The sequence below is a fragment of the Salarias fasciatus genome, chromosome 5 (genome assembly GCF_902148845.1).
Source record: "Salarias fasciatus chromosome 5, fSalaFa1.1, whole genome shotgun sequence".
NCBI lineage: Eukaryota > Metazoa > Chordata > Actinopteri > Blenniiformes > Blenniidae > Salarias > Salarias fasciatus.
The window spans coordinates 11703956-11726511 of NC_043749.1; the positions used below are offsets into that span (position 1 = coordinate 11703956).

Consider the following 22556-nt stretch of genomic DNA (forward strand, 5'->3'; position numbering starts at 1 on the left):
GCAGGGGTAGAAGTCAGCAGCAGCGGCGTGCCGTTCCTCTCACGGTGCGCCTCCATCTCCTCCAGATGTTTCTGGCTCCTCCCAGACAAGCTTAGTAAAACATTCCAGCCCACCTCTGGGAATCTGCTGGCTCCTCCGCACACGCTCGCCCAGCTCCAGTCGGGATTTCACGGCAACCAAAGAAGGCACAAAAATGAGAGGACTTGTGGTCTTGGTCACCCTGGCCTGCCTTGCCACTGCCCAGCACCAGGCACTGATTGACTACTTGGAGCGGCGGCTGCTCGCTATTGAGGTAAGGCTCTCCTCACCTTCCTGCCGAGCCCTGAGCTCCAGAGTGCCTCTGAAGGGGAAACTTCCAGGGATATGCCAGAAGCAATGGAATGCAGATGTGGGCACAATCCTGAGTGAAATGACAGAAAATACTGTTTGCTGGAACTGGATGGTGTCTGTGTTAGGATAAAAGAAATCTAAAACTGAGCAAAATCATTAACTTATAAATGTGTGTACTACACTGTCGGCATTTAATGAAAACTTGCTCCTTTTTGCATGTGTGAAAATGCACCCATGTGAGAGATGAAGATACATCAGTGGTATAGAAATAATGGAGCGCTAAAGCATGTGATATTCTTTATTATCACACCTTTAGAATTAAATAATACTCTAAAGTGCATAAAAACATCCTTCAGTCTCACTCTGCATGTTTACGCTGGATGTTTACTGAACACCTGTAAAGATGGTTTCCTGTCTGTGGTTTGGTGAGGTCAAAGGTCAGGGTCTGCTTCAAAGCCGGAGCAGCAGCAGAGCGAGTCGGTAGGATTCAGCCGTTTCCTGGAAAAAGCGTGGCTCTTTGCCACATCCGGGCCGGACCTTCCTCCTTATTATGGTTTACTCTCACAGTGTATTTACCGAGCAACAAAAAGACATGAAATTATGGCCTTTGGTGCTTCTGAGAAATCCCCTTCTCTTCCTTTTTTTTCCAAAACCCATATCTGTGTACTGCTCTGAAACAAAGCAGCCCTCTCCCTCTCCGCTTGAGATCGGACTCAGATGTGACCGATTGTTTTGTTATTAAAAAAACAGGACAGGATCTCCCTGTGGCACGAGCAGACCGCCCGCTATGCCTCGGAGCTGCGGGAGCTGAAGCAGCAGATGGTCTCCCAGCTGGAGAACCTGGACAAAGAAAAAGAGACGCTGAGAATGAACCTGGACGGCGTGGGGACGAGGGTGGACCGGGTGGAGCGGGAGCTGGACTACCTGGAGACTCAGAACGGGGCGCAGCCGTGCGTGGACGTGGACGACAAGCTGATCGAGCAGCAGGTGACTCTGGTGGAGGAGAAGCAGAAGGCCAAGTACTCCAAACACTCGGGTGAGATAAGAGCGTCTTCTCAAATTTACGTCTCTGGGCCGCGAGCGTTGAGGCTCCTTTTCGTCTTCTCCCAATGTCCCAAAGTGCACTCTCATTTCCAGACTGCAGCGACATGATCTCCACAATAAAAGCCATGAAGATCCTGAAGCGAGTCGGCGGGCCGAAGGGCATGTGGACCAAAGACACCAGCAGGAGCTCTGGGAAGGTCTACGTGTTCAACGGGACGGAAGAAGACACCGTCTACGAGTTTGGCTCAGTGCAGGACTTCACCCGCTCAGCCGGCCTGTCTCTGTCCACGGAGCTGACGCTGCCCTCGGCCTGGGCGGGAACCGGGCACGTGGTCTACAACAGCTACGTCTATTACGTCAGGCAGGAGGAGGAGGTGATGGTGGCCAAATACGACATCAAGAGCCGGTCGATGACGGACAGCGCCGTGTTCCCGGTGCAGGACCACGTCCCCGTGTACAGCCTGAGCCCCGAGACCGTCATGGACCTGGCGGTGGACGAGGAGGGGCTGTGGGCCATATACTCCACGCGGCAGAACGACAGACACATCTCTCTGGCCAAGGTGGACGCCGTCTCGCTGGACATTGAGCAGATGTGGGACACGAACTGTCCGAGGGAGAACGCAGAGGGGGCGTTCGTCATCTGCGGCACGCTGTACGTGGTTTACAACACCAAGCAGCCGGGGCGCTCGCGGGTGCAGTGCGTGTTCGACGTCAACGACGTGATGGTCAGCGAAGAGGCGCCGCTGGTTTACTTCCCCAAACGCTACGGCTCGCACGCCAGCTTGAAGTACAACCCGCAGGAGCAGCTGCTGTACGCCTGGGACGACGGATACCAGATCCTCTACAAGCTCATCATGAAGAAGAAGCTCGAAATCTGAGCTCATCGACACCAAACCATTTCAATTCTGCTTATTTTATTTGAGTGACGTCTGACTGGTGATCGTTTTTGATTTCCATAGTGTTTTGTGTGTAATTGCAAAAATTCATATTATTGAAACAAAATTGATCAAAGTTCTTCAATGACTAAGAAGTTTACTTTTTTTTTTTTCATTTTCGTTCCAGTAGCTGGTGAATTTTAGTCGTTTCCACAATTAGTTGATCACATGAGGACCTTGATTGAAGATGATTTATTTGTTCATTTTGATAATCAAGTTGAAATACTGAGGATATTTTTTTCATGAACTGAAGCAAACTATTGGATTGATACACATGCAAACTGTGTATGAAGATGTGTGTGTGTGTGTGTGTGTGTGTGTCACAATGAGATGCATCTCTGAACATCAAAGGTATATATTGGTAATTCTTGAAAATAAATGTGATTCCATGAACTCCGACTGCCTGACTTGGTAATGAATGGGCTGATTGTGGAAAAAGTCAACACCTTTTGAGGCATAAAAAGATAAGTGGTTTTTCAGACTTATCAAAAAGAAGTTGTACAACTTCATTTGAAGGCCGGTTAATAACCCCATTCATCGTGAGCTGCTTAATATCGCACTGTGTGTTCAAGCAGCCAAAGATTACCGAGCTGTGGAAATAATTTGATTTAATAACACCAGACAGGCTCTGAGGCTGGTATTTGATCACACAAAGAATTTGGCAGAATTGTTACATTTGGAGAGAAACCTGCAGACTAAGACCAGAAATCTGAAAACTTCCCACCACAAAGCTCCTGTAAGCCACATGTATTCCATTCAGGATGTAATCACACAGTCAGAAACAGCTAATCGTTTTTATTTTTCTATAAAAACTGTTATTTTTGGATAAAATCTGGAGTAAGAACAAACCAACAGTACATTAAATTCTGTAAAATGTGACTCTTAAAGAACATTTGTACATCTGGTGGAGACTCCTGCTGGCAGATGTAAATTCTCATTTATGCATAATAAAGGTGCATTTATAAAATCACTTCAACATACCTGTCCCCGAACGCTGAGTTTGAGTTAGTGAGAGAACTTCACTAGAAAACGTTTGGTGGCCTCACGAGCCGCTGCCGTCTGTTGAGCCTTTGCTCACGGCTCGCCAGCCTCTATTTGCACTTCTCCCAACACACCCATCATTTCAACTAACTGTTGGGCCACGTCTTCTTTAAGTCCAAACTTCCTAGAACCGGCATAGCTTTTAAATTGATCCCGAGAACAGAACAGAAGTGACTGGCTCTTTCAGATACAGCCCTTCACAAAAATCACAAGCACGTCCACGGCAACTACAGATAAATACATAAATCAACAGAGAAAATTAAACAACTATTTTACATTATGGCTGAAAAAACAGAAAGACTCGAGACTTCTGTCGTCCCGAGACCATGACTGAGGCACTGAGGAGGCGTTCCTGTAGTGTCCACTTTTTTCAGTCCTGGGCCAGTCAGGAGCCTGAAGCGTGGTGAGGCAGAGTGCTTATTGCTGGGGCACGGCTGGAATTAAAACAGTCAGACGTCTTTCTCAGAGTCTCAGCTGAGGAAGCGGCATGCTGACGTCGCGGAAGAACCGGTGGACCAGGGCGTTTTTGGCAGACAACCTTTTGTTTGGATCATACTTCAGCATTTCCTGCAAGACACATTGTAGATAAATATTAAGCATAATTTTGACAGTTTTCAACCGAGCGCTGAAACTACTGAGATAAAGAAAGAAGCTGTGGTGAAGAAACCTTCTGGATGTAGAATACAAATGCATTTATTCCATATCCAAGTTTTTCATGCCTTTCCAAACTTTGAATAAGAATAAAATCAAGAAATCAAGTGTTCTCACTCCGAGCAGCTCTTGACCGTCCTCGTCCAGAAGAGGCACCACTTTGGACAGCTCCTGTCGAATCCATTTGGGGAAGGACGGTTTGTAGTCAGGCATGGATGTAACTCCAGGCCAGACGGTCTCGTCGGGGGTCCCCAAGGTACGGAAGATCCGGAATAACTGATCGATCTCCGAGTCCCCGGGAAACAGAGCCCTCCTGGTGATCTGTGGACGGAAAGCAACGTGTGTCAACTGGAGGTCGGCTCACTGTGCAGCCTTTTGGTTTTGAGAGTCTTACCATTTCTGCGAAGATGCACCCCAGACTCCAGATGTCGACACCTGTCGAGTAGTACTTGCAGCCCAGCAGAATCTCCGGCGCTCTGTACCAAAGTGTGACCACCTGACCAGGGCGACACCAGCAGGTTAGTGAAGAGGATCACACTCTTTCCTCCAATAATATGAGCTGATCAACACATTTAAACTGATAAACATTTGATGACTGTGGTGTTATTTCTCCTTAAAACAACTCCTCTTTTAAAACATGTCTAATCCAGCTATCACAGACACTCCTTCAGCATTCTTTATAAACACACGATTCATTCTGATGAGTGATGATTGGACTAAACTAGATTTTCTGTTCTCATATCCGATGGCTTCAGTGTTCTAATCATCTCACCTCGTGTGTGTATGTGCGTACAGGTACTCCGAAGGCTCTGGCCAGACCAAAGTCGGCCAGCTTGATTTCACCCTGCGCGTTGATGAGGAGGTTCTGAGGCTTCAGGTCTCGGTGGAGAACTCGGTGAGAGTGGCAGAAGGCCAGGCCTTGAAGCAACTGGAAAAGATAACTCTAAAAAAACACAAAAATACACACTGAGGTCAGTCGGCTCCCCGCATCATCTACGCTACACTTCTTGGCAGAGACAAATGTGAGACGGTGAGCACCTTAACCAGAGGCAGCGGGATGCCAGTGACTGAGGAAGAGTCCATGAACTTCTTTAGATCCTGATGAAGAAACTCAAAAACCAAGTAGAGTTTGTTCTCGGTGTGAATGACGTCCCGCAATCTGAAACAGGTTAAGAGACAGGTGAGGTCAAACACTGGAGCAAGGCACACAACGATCCGGAGGTCTGGATTCAACACAGAGATGTAACTTACTTGACAATGTTTGGGTGACTGAGCTCTTTTAGAAGAGAAATCTCTCTGATGGCTGTGCTTGGTACGCCCTCCGTTTCCCTAAGGGAGAAAACACAGTGGAAAAAATGACCCTTCAGGTTGTGGAGACGTGTTTTAAGTCACCTTCAGAAAACATTACCTGAAATTGTTTTAGCATCATTCACGCTTATTAATTAGTCAGCTATTTATGAAATGATGATAAAAACAATACTAATATGTATCCTAGCATATTTATTAACAAGATGTGCATTTATATATTATTAAGAAGGATGTTTTAAATCATTAGAGCTTAAGCAATGTCACGATGACAGGCTGTAAATAAATCTAAACTAATCTAATAAAGATTCTTCATAATTCACAAAACAGCTGTCAAAAGAGACATACATTTTTTAAATTAGCAGTTTTTGGCTTCCATGTATGCTGTAATCTCTCAATACAGTGCAGCTCAGTTCAACATCACTGTAAACATCCTCAACAACACACCAGGAAGTGAATAGAATATATCTTTGCTTACATCAAGCAACACTTTACATAACGTACATTTGTAAAAGTCAGCTGTAAACAAACTCTCCTATGAGCATCCACCGAGTCGTGCCAAGGAACGAATTTTACTGAACAATACATTGGTGAAATGAGGCCGAGTTAACTGATAACAGGACTGAAGACAGCTTTGCTACCGAGTTTCAGGAAAGCATCTGGCAGTGTATCATAAACACATTTACTTTCTTTTTCCAAGTTTCTATTCACTGCCTCTGATTTCAGCTTGAACACATTTTACTCCATGTAAATCAAGTATATTAATAACTTATGGGACGAGTCTAGCTAAATCTTAAAGTGCGCTTTAGACCTGTTGATATAAACGTTAAGAAGTTCTGTAGTTTGTAGAACACCGTTATGTGCAGGTTTGACCTGAGGTTAGCTCCGGCCTCCCGGGTGCTCCAGATGATTCCCACCAACACCCCGAGCTTCACTTACGCGTCGAGCCTGATTTTCTTCAGAGCGACGGTTTCTCCGGTCACTTTGTTCTTGGCCTTGTAGACGACTCCGTACGTGCCCTCTCCTATCTTCTCCACCTTCTGAAACGAATCCATGCCTGCCGTCGCCGTGAGCTGCGGGGCCACTGCTTTAGCGTCTTTGTGCTGGGAGCTAACGAGCCAGGCGAGCCGCGCGGACCCGCGTGAACCTAACGGCTCCTCCGGCCGAACTTCAGACGCTTCCGACGACTCGGTGTCCTGACCGGCGGGCCCCGTCGAGGACAGTCGCTCTCGAGTCGGAGCGAAGTTGCTCAAAATGAAAGAAAGCGCATTGATTGTTTCCGCTGATGAGTATTACCGATGTGGACCGCCGCGGCTGCAGCTCCTCCGTGGAAACACTGAACCAACACAACAGCGTTTCCCGCGTTAGCTTGGGAGCGCTCGATTTTTTGTCCGCGACACACCGGACACAAAAGACCGGCAGAGTTTTTTTTAAGTTTCTGGGATTACTTCCTCTGTGGTGTCCCGCTCAAAAACGCTTAGTATGAAGTATTTGTTTTTTAGTCAATTATTTGTTCTCAGCTGTGATTAAAATTTCGATCACTGCGGATTAACAACGATAAGTAGAAAGAACTATATAACGCCGGAGCGTTAAACAACAGTACACCAAACTACCACACCGGTCACATGGTGGAACGATATGACGCAATTACGTAACCAACGTCTGACGTCAGCAAACTTACTTCAAATTAGAATGAAGTTATCATCAGAGACAAAATGAGAAAAAATAAACAGAAAAAAATGAGGCAGGTCCCCAAAGTAAAGCATTTTCGAGGAGCACTTTAGTCTTTGTTTCTCTTAAAATGATGGTTCTCAAACAGCTTCAAAGAAACAGTATTACCACAAAAGGCACACAAATACTTGCATAGCAGTGTACTACATGAAAAATAAAATGAAATCATCAACAAGAAAATAACTGGGGACAAAGCACAAGACAAGTGGCAAAATTATTGCCTCTTTAAAATTGTTTATCAAATACAAAATATAAAGCAATAAAAACAAGAAACAAAAAATGAAATTCATCGAATTTTTAATAAATATCTCGATAATGAAGTCACAGACTAGAAGAAAATGCGTGAAAATAGATCATTTGACTGTCTAGTCTGGAGAAAGTGAAAGAGAAATGAGTAGCGCTCTCTGGTGGCTGTTAGTGTAACTTCACATTCCATCTGAGCACCACTGATGAGTGGTTTCCACCTCTGTTCTGTCTTCTCTGCCACTCCTTTGCTTTATCCAATCAACAACATTAGATTCTCAAGTTCCCTATTAATATTATTATTTTCATCACATTTTTCACATCAGATATGGGCACCAGCTTAACTCATTCCATTCCATTAATGGTGAATAAAAAGGCCAGGTAAATAAAGAGCTACAACCAGAACGAGCCAAAGTCAACAAGGAACAAAGATCAATCAGTCTGAACAAGAGTCAGTCACTATGACATTGTCATGGGTCATTCCAACATAATTGTTTTAAGAAACACCCAAGAGAAGACATTTATATAAAAGTAGAAATTTATAATTAATGTTTTTCTTAAAGGGGGTCCACGGCCCAAACTGATTTTGTTCCCCATGTAAAGATAAAGCCTGCACTGATTACACTCATGTGCTGGGACCGTGTTGAGTCATCAGGTGTCCCTGTTGTGTGCTGTGGGCTGCATTTGTTGGTCTTACCAGACACACAGAGAGCATTCATGCCAGTGGTGCACATGATGGAAGCCCAGAGGCCTGACACGTCTCCAGCCAGCAAGTTTTATATGCAGTGTGATGTCTCTGCGCACTACAAAAAACGTTTTCATTGTCTTATTGAAAAGCAAATGTAACTTTTAACTCTCAGCTCTATGTTTGTGTACGGTATGTTGTTTTCCATGAAAAGTCACGAAGAAAAGATACCAAGCAAACAGTATTTAAATATCCGACGTGAGTTACAAATTTTGCTGTAGATTAAGGTGTTGAGATTTTCCAGTCTCCTCTGCTCTGCCAAAACATTTTGTTTCATAACAGCAGAAATAATCCATGTGGACATCGATAACCAGGAAGCAGGTTTTATTTCAGGGAATTTACTGCATCCTGAATGATCAATCTGATGTTGATGGAATAAGCTGCACAGTGCCGTCGTAGATAACGCTTTCACTTCATTGCAAGAATGTTTGAGTCTGAGCTTAGCTTTGTGGGTTTTCAGTCTATGCATGCAGTTTGCATTGCAGATGAATGACTTTTAATTTTCTCTAAGTAGGAATGTGAGAGTGGCTGTCTGACCCTCTGTGTTTGCCCTGTGATGCGCTGGCAGCCTGTTCAGGGTGTGTAGCTACCAAGCATGGAATTACTTTGGCTCTTCAATGCAATGAAGACCATAATGTAATGATATGCCATTGGCGGAGGAAGATGTTTGATCCCTTTTTGTAATAACATTTTGGTAATAATCTGATAAGTTACTGCATGATGGAAGGAGCATTACAAAAAATATTTTTAAATTTAATAACTGCTGTCAAAATAGGAATAAAATATAAATAAAACTAAAATTCTTGGAAATGCAGTTTTAAGCAATTTTCTTAGTGAAAATAGGCACAGTTGATGGAATTGTCAGATATTTACTCATTGAGAATACATCCTGTACAACACTTCCTCCATTTTTGAAAGACATATTTTATAATTTTATCACATTAACCAAAAGTTATGAGGAGATGTTTCGGAGAAAGTGACTGGCATATAACCAGGCATGTCCTTTACTCAGAAAATCTTGATTACAGGATCTGATGATTTCCAAATGCTTCCTTTTAGTTCTTGAATTCCGGTAAACAACTTTCTAAGATAATGAAGAGTGGTGACTAACTAAGAAAGATGGCTGACTATTTGTGGTATGCTCGGTCAGGTGTTCTGTAGGGGGATTTATTTCCTCCTGAACTGTGTTGTGAGCACATGAGGGGTCACATGTAGTGCAGCTTGAGCAGTTTCACAGGCATGAGACAATGTCAGACCCACAGCCGCGATGATAACAGAGCACATACTGACTGCTTCTTAAGAGCTATTCCTCCGAAAACTGAATGACAGAAAATCAAATACTAGGTTCTTCAATCGTTTGTAAATTTCTACCTAAATATGTCATCATCTTTCAAAGCTAAACATTTTTTTTTCACTATCATAAAACTGATTTTTAAAGACAATTTTTGTTTCCATGAATCAATAAAGGAACATTGGTAAAGCAATTTATTCACTGTAAAGTAAAAATTTCACCAAAAATTATTAAAGAAAAAACTTTAACCTGAGCTGAGAGATGAGCGATGCAGCAGTGAAAGCTTTAGAAGTGACACTTCACTGTTAGAAATACTCAGAAAAAATTTCAGATTGTTGAATCTTCACTTCATTTTACCTTAAAAATGTCAACTTGCTCAAATTTTATGTACTTGTTCCTCTTTGCGCTAAATCAAAGAAAAACTCTTCAGGAGTATTTGTGGTGACATTTGGAAATTCCTCTTGTAGTGGGCTCCGGGGGTAATGGGGAGGCTTGCTGCAGTGTCGGGGGAGGGGTTGGGGGTTCCAAGCCCGGCTCCCAGACCTGCTGGGGGGCCTGAGAACTTCGGTCATGAGGCACTCTGACATCCTCATCTGGAGGAGCATTTCCTTTTCTGTCAGGGAGGATGGGTGCGGAATGACGGTGGTCGAGTGTGTGTGTGTGTGTGTGTGTGTGTGTGTTCATAGGTGGCCATACGTATGCATAAGTATATTTCCTGTAAGAGATTATGTAAGACATAAGTATAGAAGACCAATAGAAAAAACACTGGTTCGAATATAGTCAGTGGGGCTTTAGAAGAATAGAGTTTTTCAGACATGATTACAGTTTGTGCACATGTGAGATGAGTGACTTCAACAGGAGGGAGGACTGAGCCTGAAGCTTCATTATCTGGGATGGACTGCAGCGTCCTGCCACCCTGAAGGACATAAAGCAGCGGAGAAGATGGATGTGTACATGTACACATGCTGACAAAAAAAATCTACCTGGCTGACATAAATTATCATCATGGATTTATTTTCCTGGTACAGCCCACTCAAAAACACCCAGACACTGAAATCTTCATGGATGAAACTCTTAAAAAAAAAGAAGCTTTTTTCCTAATGTATGTGAATGAACAGATTGTTTTTTCCCCCCTCTTAATCTGAATGTACACCCTGACGAAGGGTCGATCTTAGAAACGGTCCCTGGGTGTGTCTGTGCTGCCGCGAGGGCAGATTCTGAAGCAGCCTGAGGTGGATAAAGGAATGACAGAGGAAATAAAAGGACGCCATTGATTTGCCACCCACACTCTCATCTTGTGATGCCCATGCACACATAGCAGTAAGGTCATTCGTGCAACACCGGCATGACTCGGCTCTGCTCCCAGCCTCCTGCCGTCCAAACACTGAAGCAGACATCCACACAGCGCTTTCATTGACAATGTGCAGAAAGTTTTTTTTTTAATTGATTTTCCTGCAATGCACCCAAAGGATTTCTTTGTGTTCCTCTGAATTATTAACATGCATTTATTTTTCAGTAACTTACTTTCTTGAGCTAAACAGAAAATTAAAATTTGTCTTGAATGTGGTGAAAATACAACATGTCATGCTCATCAAGGACATTTCAGCTTGAACCATTACAAAAAGACAGGAGACAACAATAAATATTTAGAAATTAAAATTCTAGGAAGAAATTAACTGACGTCAAACACAACAAAAGTAATGGTTGACTTGTTGAAGGGGTGGCGCCAGTTTGCAGACTCCCAATGATGTCAGAGGTGAGAACTGATTTTATGGTAATTCAAGGGCAGAGGCTTTCTTAAAGAGAGTGAGGGGGCATTCCTGAATTCTCTCTGGGGTTTTTGTGTTTGGGGTCGAGGACTGCAGGGTGAGGTTCGGGGCTCAGACAGGAGACAGACACACACAGGATGAGGACGCTGCTGCTGCTCGTTCTGGCTTTCGCTTCAGCCACTGCTAAAGGCGAGTATGGAGAATAACAGAAAACTGTGTTTGATAAGGTTTTTTTAATGAATTAATTTTTATAGTAAAAATTATTGCAAGTAAATCAAAAACAGATCAGTTAAGTGTAGTTTTAACAAGATATTTAAGTTTTTTGAAAGTCTCAAAGTTATCTGACTAATGTAAATTTAACATAAAAAAATGTAAAAGGTGAATTTTTTTCTTCCTTCTTTAAAGTGGTGCAAGATCCTCTTATAGATACCTCTGAAAAATACACTTAGATGAAATAGATTGCATTTTTAATCTGTATAGATTGTTGCTTTTCCATGAGAATCCCTTTAATCACTGTGACTAATGTAGACTAACACATTTCTGCTCTAATTACAAGCTTGAGTCTCCACGTTTGAGGTTTTTTTTTTAATTTGGTTTGTTCAAGTAATTTTTCCATTTCATGCTTGCTTCATGCACACAATATATTCTCTGTTCTAATAATGAAGGTAGGGATGAGGAAAAGGGGGTCGCACACTTTTATCCATTCAGTTTCAGACCCTTCACATGTTACTTATGTCAATAAGAACATACATACCTCTTTATTTGAAACATTTGAAAAATGTTGCAATGAATTTCTAAAGCTAGAGAGACTTTTAGAAAATATTATTTCTGTTTCTTTTTTTTTTTAATGATAATTGCTGAAATTATTTAGTGGTTTTCACATCAATTGTTAAACACACCAATAGGCGGGAAAAAGTGCAGCGACCCGGTGTCTGGGAGCCCTCATTCCTCCCACTGGGATTACTGATGCTGCCTCTCAGCTGATAGTCACATGAAAGGGATTGAGGGGGATTGCGAGTCGTGTGACTCCCACTACTAAGAACCCTGACTCCCCCTCTCCACCCCATCTACCCTGAAAACACAGAACTGCTCTAATTTACATTTAAACAGTTGATGATTTTCCAACAATGTTAAAGGTCATACTTTACTGACATGTTTAGGAGTTTTTATACCCTATATTCACATTTAAAGACGGAGACTCTTTCAGTCGTTTGTTTAGAGGTTACCTGGAAACATGATGTGTATTATATATTCTTGTCATGCTGACTTGGTGATATTTCTTACAGGACAAAGAAGTCAGTTCACACGTTATCGATCATGGAACTCGCGGACTTATCCAGTGTGGAAAGATGGCGACCCGAGATTCAGAAACTGCTGGTCTGGTGAGGCTCAAAAGTTTCTCCTCTAAAAACCTTTCATCTAGTTGCTGATTTTCTTTTTTCAGAAACAATAAAAAAAGTTAAAATGTGATTTTCTGTCTTTCTTTCTTCTTTTTGCCCAGGTGGAGAAGTGACCTTCACTCTGAAGAATGACGCTCCCACACTGACTGGAGCAAAAGCAAGCTTCACAATTGATCTCAGCTTCCCTCCAAACCAGACGGTGCGAGCTGACGGACAGGTGGTCTGGGCCCAGAACTGCACCGTCAATGGTAAGAAAACATCTTTAATCTAAATAACAACTCTGCGTTGAGGTGTACAGCATGTTACCATGTAAAGTTTCAGCAGGTTTAAATTTGACCTGATTTGTATTATTGCAGCATGTGTGAATGATGGTTTTTGTCTCTTTCAGGCCGACAGTACCAGGAGGGTCAGGCTGTATATCCCAACCAAGACACCGATCGGACTGGAGTTTTCCCTGACGGCACACCTTTCTCCAGGACCCGGACCCGGAAACCACAATACGTTTATGTGTGGAAGGCATGGGGTAAAGTCTACGTACATTGTTATTCTGTTTGAACTTTGCTGCTTCTGTTTCTGTATTCTTCTTTCTTTGCACACCAGAAGCTCAAAGCACAGACTGCTACTGACTTGTTTGTATTCTTGCACCAGTTCTTTCTCACTGATGGTAATATTGCTGCATGTCAGGGCGATACTGGCAGGTGGCAGACGGACCATCCTCCTCGCTCAGCATCAACACCGACAATGTCCCGCTGGGCTCCTACAACATGGAGCTGGTCATCTACCACTGCCGGGGCCAGGACAGGTTCATCCCCCTCGGCTACGCCTCCTCAGTGTTTACTATCACAGGTAACCCATCAAACTGCTTTAAACTGTCTTTAAATTCTTTACCAGCCTTTTAAAAACCAGCTCTGTTGTTCTTCTCTGTCTTCAGATCAGGTTCCTTTCACCATATCACTCGCCCAAGTCAACGACGTGAACCAGAACGACCAGAGCTTCATCCAGAACCAAGCCATCGGGTTCACCGTCAATCTCCACGACCCCAGCCAGTACTTGAGCAGCGCAGACATCAGCTTCAGCTGGGACTTCGGCGACAACAGCGGTACTCTGATCTCCCGAGAGCGCACAGTCACGCACACGTACGTTACAGTCGGGACCTTCAACCCTCAAGTGGTTTTGATGGCGAGCATCCCCTGTTTGAATCCCACTGCTGGTGAGGTTTCAGAATAACTTAAGTTTCATTTTCTATCCTTTAAGCATATGATATTTTGCTGAGAAATATTTTTGTTTCCCTTTCAGCTGCTCCTGTTGATGCCTCAGCTGCTCCAGCAGTGGTTGTGATTCCCTCCACACCAGCAGCCGCTGCTGCTGCTGCCGCTGAGGGAGGAGATGCCATTGCTCTGGATGTGGATACCTCTGACGCCACTCCCCTGGCTGCGTCTGTGCAGCCGGACGACGCAGCCACAAACACGGAAGACGGCGGAGCAGCTGCTGATGCAGATGCAGCAGCTGAGGAAGTCGCCCCCGCCAACGCTGCCGAGGCCGACGCAGCCGCCACTCCGGCAGAAGAAGAAGGAGCTGCCGTTCCTGCTGCAGAGGAGGCAGACGCTGGAGCTGAAACAGAGGCGACGGCAGCAGACGAGGCCCCGGCTGCCTCTGTTGCACCGGCGGTGGAGGAGACAGCAGACGCTGCTGCAGCTGCTGCAGATGAAACGGCTGTGGTGGTCGACGCTGCTGAAGAGAATGTGCCTGTGATCGACGCGGCTGCTTCGGCTGCCCCGGCCGCAGAAGGAGAAGAAGCTGCAGCCGAAGTCGTTGAGACCATCACTGCTGCGCCTGTGGAGGAAGCAGCTGCAGAACCAGAAGCTGATGTGACCGCCGAGGCCGAGGCCGAAACTGCTGCTGCTGCTGCTGAAACTGACACTGCCGTTGAAGCTGCTGAGCCTGCCGCAGAGGTCGTCCAGGCCGAAACCGAAGCCCCTGCAGACAATGTTGTTGCTGTGGCAGCTACTGAGCCCACGGCCGTAGAAGCAGCAGCAGGCGAAGCTGTCGAAGCTGAAGTCACGGAGAACGAAGTTGCAGCCACCGCAGCGGCCACAGGTGAACACATACAACAGATTTAAATCAATTCAGGCAAAATAAAGAAACTGACAAGATATTTTTCTTCTCACAAGCAGGTGAAGAAGCGGCTGTTCCAGCTGAGGGCGAAGTGGAAGCAGATCCAGCGCAACCTGCTCTCGTTTTGACCAAAAGACAAGCGCCAGAGCTGACAGCTGATTGCACCGTCTACCGCTACGGCTCCCGCGCTGCATCCGTGGACGTTGTCCGTAAGTCAATAGGACTCATTCTTTAATTTAAAAAAAAAAAAAAAACATATTTTAATCATTTTTGGTAATATTACTTTCATCTCCTTGCAACAGAGGGTATTGAAAGTGTGGAGATTGTGCAGGTTTCCAGTGTCGTGTCACTGACGACGGAGCTGGATCAGAACGCTGTGGATGTCACCATCGCCTGTCAGGGAAGGTGAGCAGTGACATCCGTCATGTTTAGTTCTTTAAATGTTGCTTTCATTCAGATTTTATGGGCAAGGGGAAAGCTGAGGCCTTGGAAATGTTTGTTTAAAATTTATAAAACAAGAAGCGCAAACTAATGTTGACTTGTCACCTGATTTTCTGATCAAATCACAGGCAGAGAAACACATCTTGAGTGTGATATAAACACATTTTCAAGGCTTCTCATGTTCATAACTTGCACCTGGGAAAATTATCCTGTACCCAATAACCTTTTTACATAATCATTTTGAATACATATTCAACTCCGTCTTGAAGACAACCAGTCAAGAGTTGGCTTCAAGCCAAAATTGTACAAACCAACACATTCTTCCCAGAAACTTTCATAAACTTTCTAAAAAAAACTGCATTTACTCTCATTCCCAGTCCTTCCTGTTGATTTTGTGTATGATATTTCCAATATGTAAACTCAGAAGACATTAATACAGTTTTCTCGTTTCCTCTGTAGCCTGCCCAGTGAAGTGTGCACCGTCATCTCTGATGCTGACTGTATCACTCCGGTGCAAACCATCTGTAACGCGGCTTCGCCTTCTCCAGACTGTCAGATGATCCTTCGTCAGTTCTTCAACGAGACCGGAGTTTTCTGCCTCAACGTCTCTTTAACTAACGACGTCAGTCTCGCCGTGGCCAGTGCTCGAGTCAATGTGGCACTCGGTAAGTCAATAAGAAAAGGATTAAAAGACAATGAAGTGAATCTATAAAAAGAGCGTTTCTCATTAAAGTAATGTGTCCGTGTTTTCAGCCTCTGGCGGCTCTCCAGCCGGGACCGCCGCTACAGTGCTGGGAGTGATGGTCCTCGCTTGTGTCGTCTGCTGTATCGGGTTGATGTACAGGTGGGTGCAGATGATGCTGAGGTCAAATGTCCTGACTGCTGCTGTTTCACAGTAACTTTGACCCCAGGTCAAGGGTGTCAAACATGAAACTAAATGGCCCTGACAGCGGGTCCAACCTTAAATTTCTTTGTGTAAAGATTACAAATAACACTTCAACTTTATTTTTCAGTCACAGAGTATGGTGCTTCTAAACTATTCACTGTTTCAATAAGTGTAGCAGACAGAAAATGTTAGATACCACATAGTGAATTAGTGTCAGCACCAAAACTTTACTTTACTGGTGATTTAATGAAAATCAGGTCACTGAAGTCTGGAAACATTATCCTGCCTGGAACACAACAAGCTTCAACCCACATTAAACTGAAGAGAAAATGTGAACCAGGTTGGATTTTTGAGGCATTTTTAAGGAGCTTTGAACAGATTGACTTGAAAAGAAAAAAAACCAACACAAAGCTGAGTCATCTGTTGCATTTGTGTATACAATAATAATAATAATAATAATAATAATAATAATAATAATAATAATAATAAATTTTATTTGTAATGTGCTTTGCATTTCAAAAGAAATCTCAAAGTGAATTAATAATATTAGTATTAGAAAAAAATGAAAGCAACAAAAAATAAATTACTGTTGCAAAAGAGATTATATAAATTTGATAATCACATCATGTTAAAAATATTTTTTTCTTTAAAATTTGAATTGAATTTCATATTTTATTCATCCATTTTCACACTAAAACTAAGTAAAATTGATGTTTATCATAGGTTATAATACTATAATTTTTATAATTCAAGATTAATAGGTCATTTTTAGCCTAGATTCTTTGTCATCATTAGTATTGATTACAGTCTCTTAACAATTGCAAAATACATTTATAACATGGGCCTATAAAGCTACAGGGACTAGAGCTAGACTAGACTAGACCCACAATCTAAAGTGGGTTCAGGTAACCAATAACCTGCCAATTATTTTTAGTAATCGTGTCCTGTGTCCTGTTTCTGAACAGGCGGTTCAAGCAGTACCAGCCACTGAGAGAGGACGGCACGGCGAGCAGCGGGGGCAGCTCTGCAGTCACGTCAGTGCCGCTGCTGCTGTGGAACCTGCTGAGTCGACACTCGCCAGGAGAGAGCCGGCCTCTGCTTCAGGGGAGGATCGTGTAAATACCTTCATCGGATTGTGCGCTCAATGTCTGCAACACACGCCAACGTCTCCTTTATATAAGTACTACTGTCCGAGGTGATCCTCTTATACGCCCGGCCATTAAAACCAGAAATAATTAGGAGAAGTGGAGCAGCCCTACATCACAGAGCAATTTGTTTGATTAAAAAAAAAAATGGAATAAAACTGTTCAAACATCTGTGGGACAAACATTCAACGTGAGCTGTAATATTTTTATTAATTGGCATTGATAGTTTATAGAAGGCGTATCCTATCTCTCATGGCCTGTTTTTACTAAACCCAGTAACCTTAAAAGACGTTTATCGCCCATTTCTCCACAAGGTAATTTAAATCAAGCTCCTCAAAAACATTGTCCTGTTTGCTACGATGAAATGAATAAAAATGGACCTTTATCTCCATCATGAGCTTGTCTGGCATTTTTGTTCCATAATTGTAATATTGTCTTTGTCTCTATCAAGAACAACGACGACAACAAACATGAAAATAGACAAAGTCAGGAGAAAAAACATATATGCACTAGAAAAACCACAAATTAGGTTGCCGAAGCGCAGAAGTGAAATGAACAAATCAGAATAGTGTTGGAGGATACAGAGTGGGAAAAGAATGCATGAGCCTCCTCATCCTGCAGGGTGCAGAAGAGAGACGCTGCTTCCTCTGGCTTGTGGTGGATCCATAATTTCATATAATCTGTCCCAGTAGAACAGAAACAGACAGCTGGCAGCCTGCAGGAATATGCTTCCTGAACTCAAGCTTTGAAGGTTATGAGAACATTTTAAACACACTTCAGCTACAGTATAAAGGCTCTGTCATTGCAATGGGGGCCTAGAAATCAGAAAGGTGAGTTAGCGGTCGGAGGTTTCACTGGTTTGAATCTCACTGCTAACAGATTACCATTGTGGGTCGTCGAGCGAGACCTTTGACCCCCATGAGCTCCCACTGCTCCATAGAGATGTGTGAAATGCAGAGAGCAAATTTTGTTGTGTATCAGTTGTGTAAAACCACATAAATCCTTCTTCTTGTATTTAAAACTGAAAATCACATTCAAATATTTACCAAAGCAGTAGCGATACACACAATTTTGCCCCTCCAGAAAGTGACGATGAAATTTTTTTTGGCCCTCAATGATGAAATTCGAATCCTTGAAGTGTGCCTGAGAGAATTCCTTCGACCTGCAGTCAGGACCCGTGCGGGCTGCAGCCACCTCGGACTGCAGGAGCACACGATGTGCTACGCCCCGCAAGACAAGGGCACCGTCAGAGAAGCACCGCCCTCGTACCCACCCCCACCCCGTGTGTCTGAGGGTCTGCTCTGGTCGGACGTTCATCCGTACTGGGTGGAACTGTTGCATCAGTGTTGCATTTGCTGAACTTCATGAAATCCAATACAGCTTGAGGAGGAAATAAAGGATGATTTCTAAGAAAATGTTAAGCACTGATTTGGTTTAACTTATTAAATTACAACAAATGTACAAGAAAGTGTTGTATTTTACATCAGACCAGTCTTCCTGTTACCAGTTTTATCCTCTCAGGTGAAGTACAGTGTAAGTTAATAGATCTGTTAAGCGCAATTTATAGTGGTGGCTAGTTTGAGTAAAATGTCAAAACATGAAGACAGAGTGTTACAATCAGTCTCACACAGGATACGTGCATGAGGCAGGACGTCCTGTTAAGAGCGCAGCAAACTCAATAAAAAATTCAGAAAACTTATAATGCAGAAGTAGCAGATGCATCCAGAAAGCACTGTGGTTATAAGAACCCTGAGTGTACAGAAAAAATTATGAGCCTCACAAGCTGGACTCGGCTCACTTAAAATGATTTACTGTTATGTTGCGGGCTGCTTTCATGCATCGGGCCGACGATGCACCGCTGATCGTAACGTTCACATTGCATGACACACTGCAGTGCAGGAAGAAAAAAAAAAGGGCTGACGTCACTGCAGCAAAACCTTTAATCGGAGGAGCCGTGGCCCGAACAAAGACATGAGCTGATGTGACCATGAACATGAAAGTCAAAATCAGCTTTTAATGGCATGCTTGCAGTCCGACGTAAAGTCTAATGTGATGTTTTTGTAATAAAAGTAGGGATTACATCTGCTTTGAAACAAGAGACAGCGATGCTGCAGGAGAGGGGATGACCAGTGGTGTCTTATCATCCGTTCTCACTCTGAGACGTCAGAAGTTTGCATTGGGATCTGTCACTCATGTATCAGTGCATGCAGCGTCCTTTGTGAGTTATTACTTACGTACACAAGATTCTAAGTGAATATCCCTCCAACAGACTTGCGTAACACTGCGGGGCTCCATTACAGTAATTACCAAGTACAGCAATTCATCACGTTCGACCATTAACATGTCTGTTGGTCACATGTTCCCTGTGCCGTTCAGCCCTCTCCTTTAGCTCCTGAATCCTCTCCTCTGCAGCCCAGACACGAGCCAATGGCCCTTCTGGGAGGCCGTCATTTTTCAAACCATGATCTCTATCTCAGCCCTGACAGCGCCGGTAGCTTCTAATAAGTAGTTCTATCCTCGCGTTTCATCCCAGTCAGTGCGGACAACCTAATGTTAATGTTGTCACCTTGCTCCAGTGAACAATATAAGAGGTATTGTTTTTTCCTTTGTCCAATTACTATCCGTTGACTTTACTGTAGATGGAGAAGAGATGAGTCAGGGAGGAGGTGACACCGCCCGGCCAGCCTCGTCGCTCTGATTAATTTGAGCGACTCTTTATTGCTCACCACTCCCTAGCAACAGATCTTAACAGGGATGTAGTTTCCTTCTTCCCCGTCCTTCTGCGCAGCAGAAACAGAAAGCTTTACGACGATAATAAGAAAGTAGCACTGCAGCACACAATCAGTACATGTTGTACATTGAGCAGTTCAAGCTGCTGCTTCCAAACAGACGGTGTTGGTCTAACGTGGGTCACCGAGGGTTTTTCATTGCTTGATAAACAAAATCTACACTGTGTGCAAACTGTAATTTTAAACTTGTAATATTAATCTCACCCTATCTTTCTGAAAAGGAAGATTTTTTGTAATCAAACTTTCAACAATCAAAGCAGTTTCAGCCGCACCAGATGTCCACAGATAAAGTAAATTTAATTAAGGGGAAAAAAAGGAATTCAGTTTTTCTCTTGGGCTGTTTTTTTTCTCAATCAATCACTTTTTAAAGGTATTGATGTTCAAACACAGTCTCTCTGCATGCACCATCACCCCCATGCAAATGAAGTATTTTTGTGTCCCAACCCCCGCAAATTAGTTTTTTCTTTTATTTGAGACGCTTTGAGATGATGAAGGACAATAAATGCTTAGACTTCGTTTCACACGTAGCAACGCTCCGTTCTGCTGTCCCGGCTGACTGCTGTATAAGTTTGATCAGATTTCCCATTAAAGGCCACACCCAATGCATTAATTTTATTTAAGAATACAGGGTAGATCCCATCACCTGACCCTTCAACCCCCATAATGAAATCACAACGCCGTATTTGAGGTCCCGATTTTCCACTGACCGAGATACCTAAATGCCTGTTTGGATTTGAAATATGACACACATGCTGAGTTCAGCTGGTTGAGATGGACACAGATAATGTAGACTGACAGTCAAAGGAAAATTGAGTTTTAAAGGTCCTGTGGGAATTCTCCGAGAACCAGAAGGATCAATCGCTAATGGCAACATCTGGCTGATTGTTAATACTACTACACCCCCCCAACATCACCCCACCCCCATGATCAGAAGTCTGGGTGATTTTGGCTAATGGAACTTCTATTATATGCACGGCTTTATCTGGAAATGCAAACTGGATAAACACCGATGAGAAATACTTGATAGAAGCTATTACAATGAGTTGGATTTAAAGATGCGAACGGAAAGTGAGACGTGCGAGTGAGACGGGGTGTGGGACGATGGGGGAGGGAGCGGAGAGTTACTGACCATGAAGCAGGTTGATTAGATTACAGAGCTAAGACCAACAGGCCATTTGTTACCCAGAGAGCCAGGGCTCAATGGGAGCAGTCCTGCAGACCTGCAGACCTGGAAGAAACAGAACCAAGCGCCTCTGTGTGTTTCTGTGAATGAGAGACAGTGAAAGAGAAGTAAAACAGTTTTACTACAACGTCCCGCAGACGTGGCTTCAGTCAGCAAACACGCAAAGTTAGAGTCAAGCTAAACAAAACGCTCATTTTGGTTTGGGTCTGTTGTTGTGATAGGTGTGTGGGAATTTATGGTTAAAAGTGAAATAAAGTTATCAAGTAGAGTGAAATGTTTAAGGTGCAGTAAAGCAGAGATGGATGAGACTTCAAGGCACCAAGCATCACTAGAAACACAAAGAGAGAACTGCCACACCCATTCCACACTGAGCATGCTCCGTATTACGTCAACTTTATGTGTGTCTGCAGGCCTCTGTTAAAATGATTTACACACACACACACACACACACACACACACACACACACACACACTCACACACGCACACACACACACACACACACTCACACACGCACACACACACACACACATACAGACACACATACACACACAAGAGCACACAGAGAGACTACTGAAAGTGCTGCCTCAAAAAATGCTGCTTTTATTGCCTTTTAATATTTACCCCAGGAGGACAGGACAGTAAATACTCGTACTTGAAAATCTACTCACAATTAGCAGGAAATGATAAAGTTTTATGCAGGTTGAAATGACAGTGTGTGTTTTCCATATCACTCACAGTGCCTAATGGATGGGATGCTGATGCTATTGCAACATGCAAAAAATGAATATTGAAAAGTTTAAGATATAAAGGTGTGAGCTGTGCTTCATTGCATGTCATCCTTGCATCATTACACTGTCTTTAAGTGTCTTTCTATTTGATTATGGTTTACTTCTGCAATCCAGTTTGACACTAAAATCTCTTGAATGTCAGTTATTAATTGTTGCAGTTAAATCTGATGGTGGAAAATCCTGATTCTATAGAAAAACACATTTTCAGAGAAACGCAGTACTATTAATGTTGACACTATAGAATGTCCACATTATACACTCACTGTGATTACTTTCAACAGATAAAAGTTACTCTATGATAGCTGTATAGCTACAACAATTTGATTTCTGAGTCAGTCTGTAGACCAGCAGACGTCTGGTCTGTGCCCTCTTCCACCTGAGAGCATGAACTCACTCACCGGCCAAACGCTGCCCAAAAATACAAACAAAATTATCTGACAACTCGCATTTTGACAGAGATTACTGGATATGGAGCATTTTAAAAGGATAGAATAACTGCAGAGTCATGGCTCTGTCCCAGACGCCCAGGATGTCAATAAAGTATTCCATTACTGTAAAAGGAGAGAGGGAAAGAGGGGAGAGGAGAGAGGGAGGGAGACAGACAGAGGATGAGAAGAATCAAATCAATGCACCCGTGTGTTTCAGTTTAAGCTAGAATTTCACATTTCTTATGGAGCACTCATCGAGAATCAGGTAACCGAATCCCTGACATTTGATATTCAT

The 22556-nt window shown here is 43.3% G+C and overlaps 3 protein-coding genes across 3 annotated transcripts; 2 read left to right on the top strand and 1 right to left on the bottom strand.

Annotated features, from left to right (window-relative positions):
* On the top strand, positions 1–2883 carry olfml3b (olfactomedin-like 3b). The gene is made up of 3 exons (XM_030092235.1): positions 1–292; positions 1081–1366; positions 1468–2883. The coding sequence occupies exons 1-3, from the start codon at positions 194–196 to the stop codon at positions 2250–2252; spliced, it is 1170 nt and encodes a 389-aa protein (XP_029948095.1). The 5' UTR covers positions 1–193; the 3' UTR covers positions 2253–2883.
* cdk2 (cyclin dependent kinase 2) lies at positions 2884–6872 on the bottom strand. Its single transcript, XM_030092236.1, has 7 exons — positions 6246–6872; positions 5253–5330; positions 5040–5160; positions 4774–4944; positions 4396–4497; positions 4119–4322; positions 2884–3917 (listed from the first exon to the last, which is right to left on the bottom strand). The coding sequence occupies exons 1-7, from the start codon at positions 6359–6361 to the stop codon at positions 3813–3815; spliced, it is 897 nt and encodes a 298-aa protein (XP_029948096.1). The 5' UTR covers positions 6362–6872; the 3' UTR covers positions 2884–3812.
* A 4300-nt stretch (positions 6873–11172) lies between these two features.
* On the top strand, positions 11173–17395 carry pmela (premelanosome protein a). Its single transcript, XM_030091754.1, has 12 exons — positions 11173–11271; positions 12366–12467; positions 12587–12733; positions 12874–13008; positions 13170–13331; positions 13417–13695; positions 13782–14582; positions 14660–14809; positions 14903–15005; positions 15501–15706; positions 15795–15885; positions 16893–17395. Exons 1-12 carry the CDS (start codon positions 11223–11225, stop codon positions 17044–17046), a joined length of 2379 nt encoding a protein of 792 aa, XP_029947614.1. The 5' UTR covers positions 11173–11222; the 3' UTR covers positions 17047–17395.
* Positions 17396–22556: the final 5161 nt, after the last annotated feature.

Bases quoted from the DNA above. Each gene is read 5' to 3' on its own strand.
- cdk2 (XM_030092236.1), bottom strand. From the start codon at position 6,361: ATGGATTCGTTTCAGAAGGTGGAGAAGATAGGAGAGGGCACGTACGGA. The intron at 5,331-6,245 runs GTAAGTGAAGCT...TTTCTCCCTTAG, and splicing joins AAGAAAATCAGGCTCGACGC to GGAAACGGAGGGCGTACCAA. The intron at 4,498-4,773 runs GTGAGATGATTA...CGCCCTGGTCAG, and splicing joins TACGCACATACACACACGAG to GTGGTCACACTTTGGTACAG.
- olfml3b (XM_030092235.1), top strand. From the start codon at position 194: ATGAGAGGACTTGTGGTCTTGGTCACCCTGGCCTGCCTTGCCACTGCC. The intron at 293-1,080 runs GTAAGGCTCTCC...TTAAAAAAACAG, and splicing joins GGCGGCTGCTCGCTATTGAG to GACAGGATCTCCCTGTGGCA. The intron at 1,367-1,467 runs GTGAGATAAGAG...TCTCATTTCCAG, and splicing joins CAAGTACTCCAAACACTCGG to ACTGCAGCGACATGATCTCC.
- pmela (XM_030091754.1), top strand. From the start codon at position 11,223: ATGAGGACGCTGCTGCTGCTCGTTCTGGCTTTCGCTTCAGCCACTGCT. The intron at 13,009-13,169 runs GTAAAGTCTACG...GCTGCATGTCAG, and splicing joins TTATGTGTGGAAGGCATGGG to GGCGATACTGGCAGGTGGCA. The intron at 15,006-15,500 runs GTGAGCAGTGAC...TTTCCTCTGTAG, and splicing joins ACCATCGCCTGTCAGGGAAG to CCTGCCCAGTGAAGTGTGCA.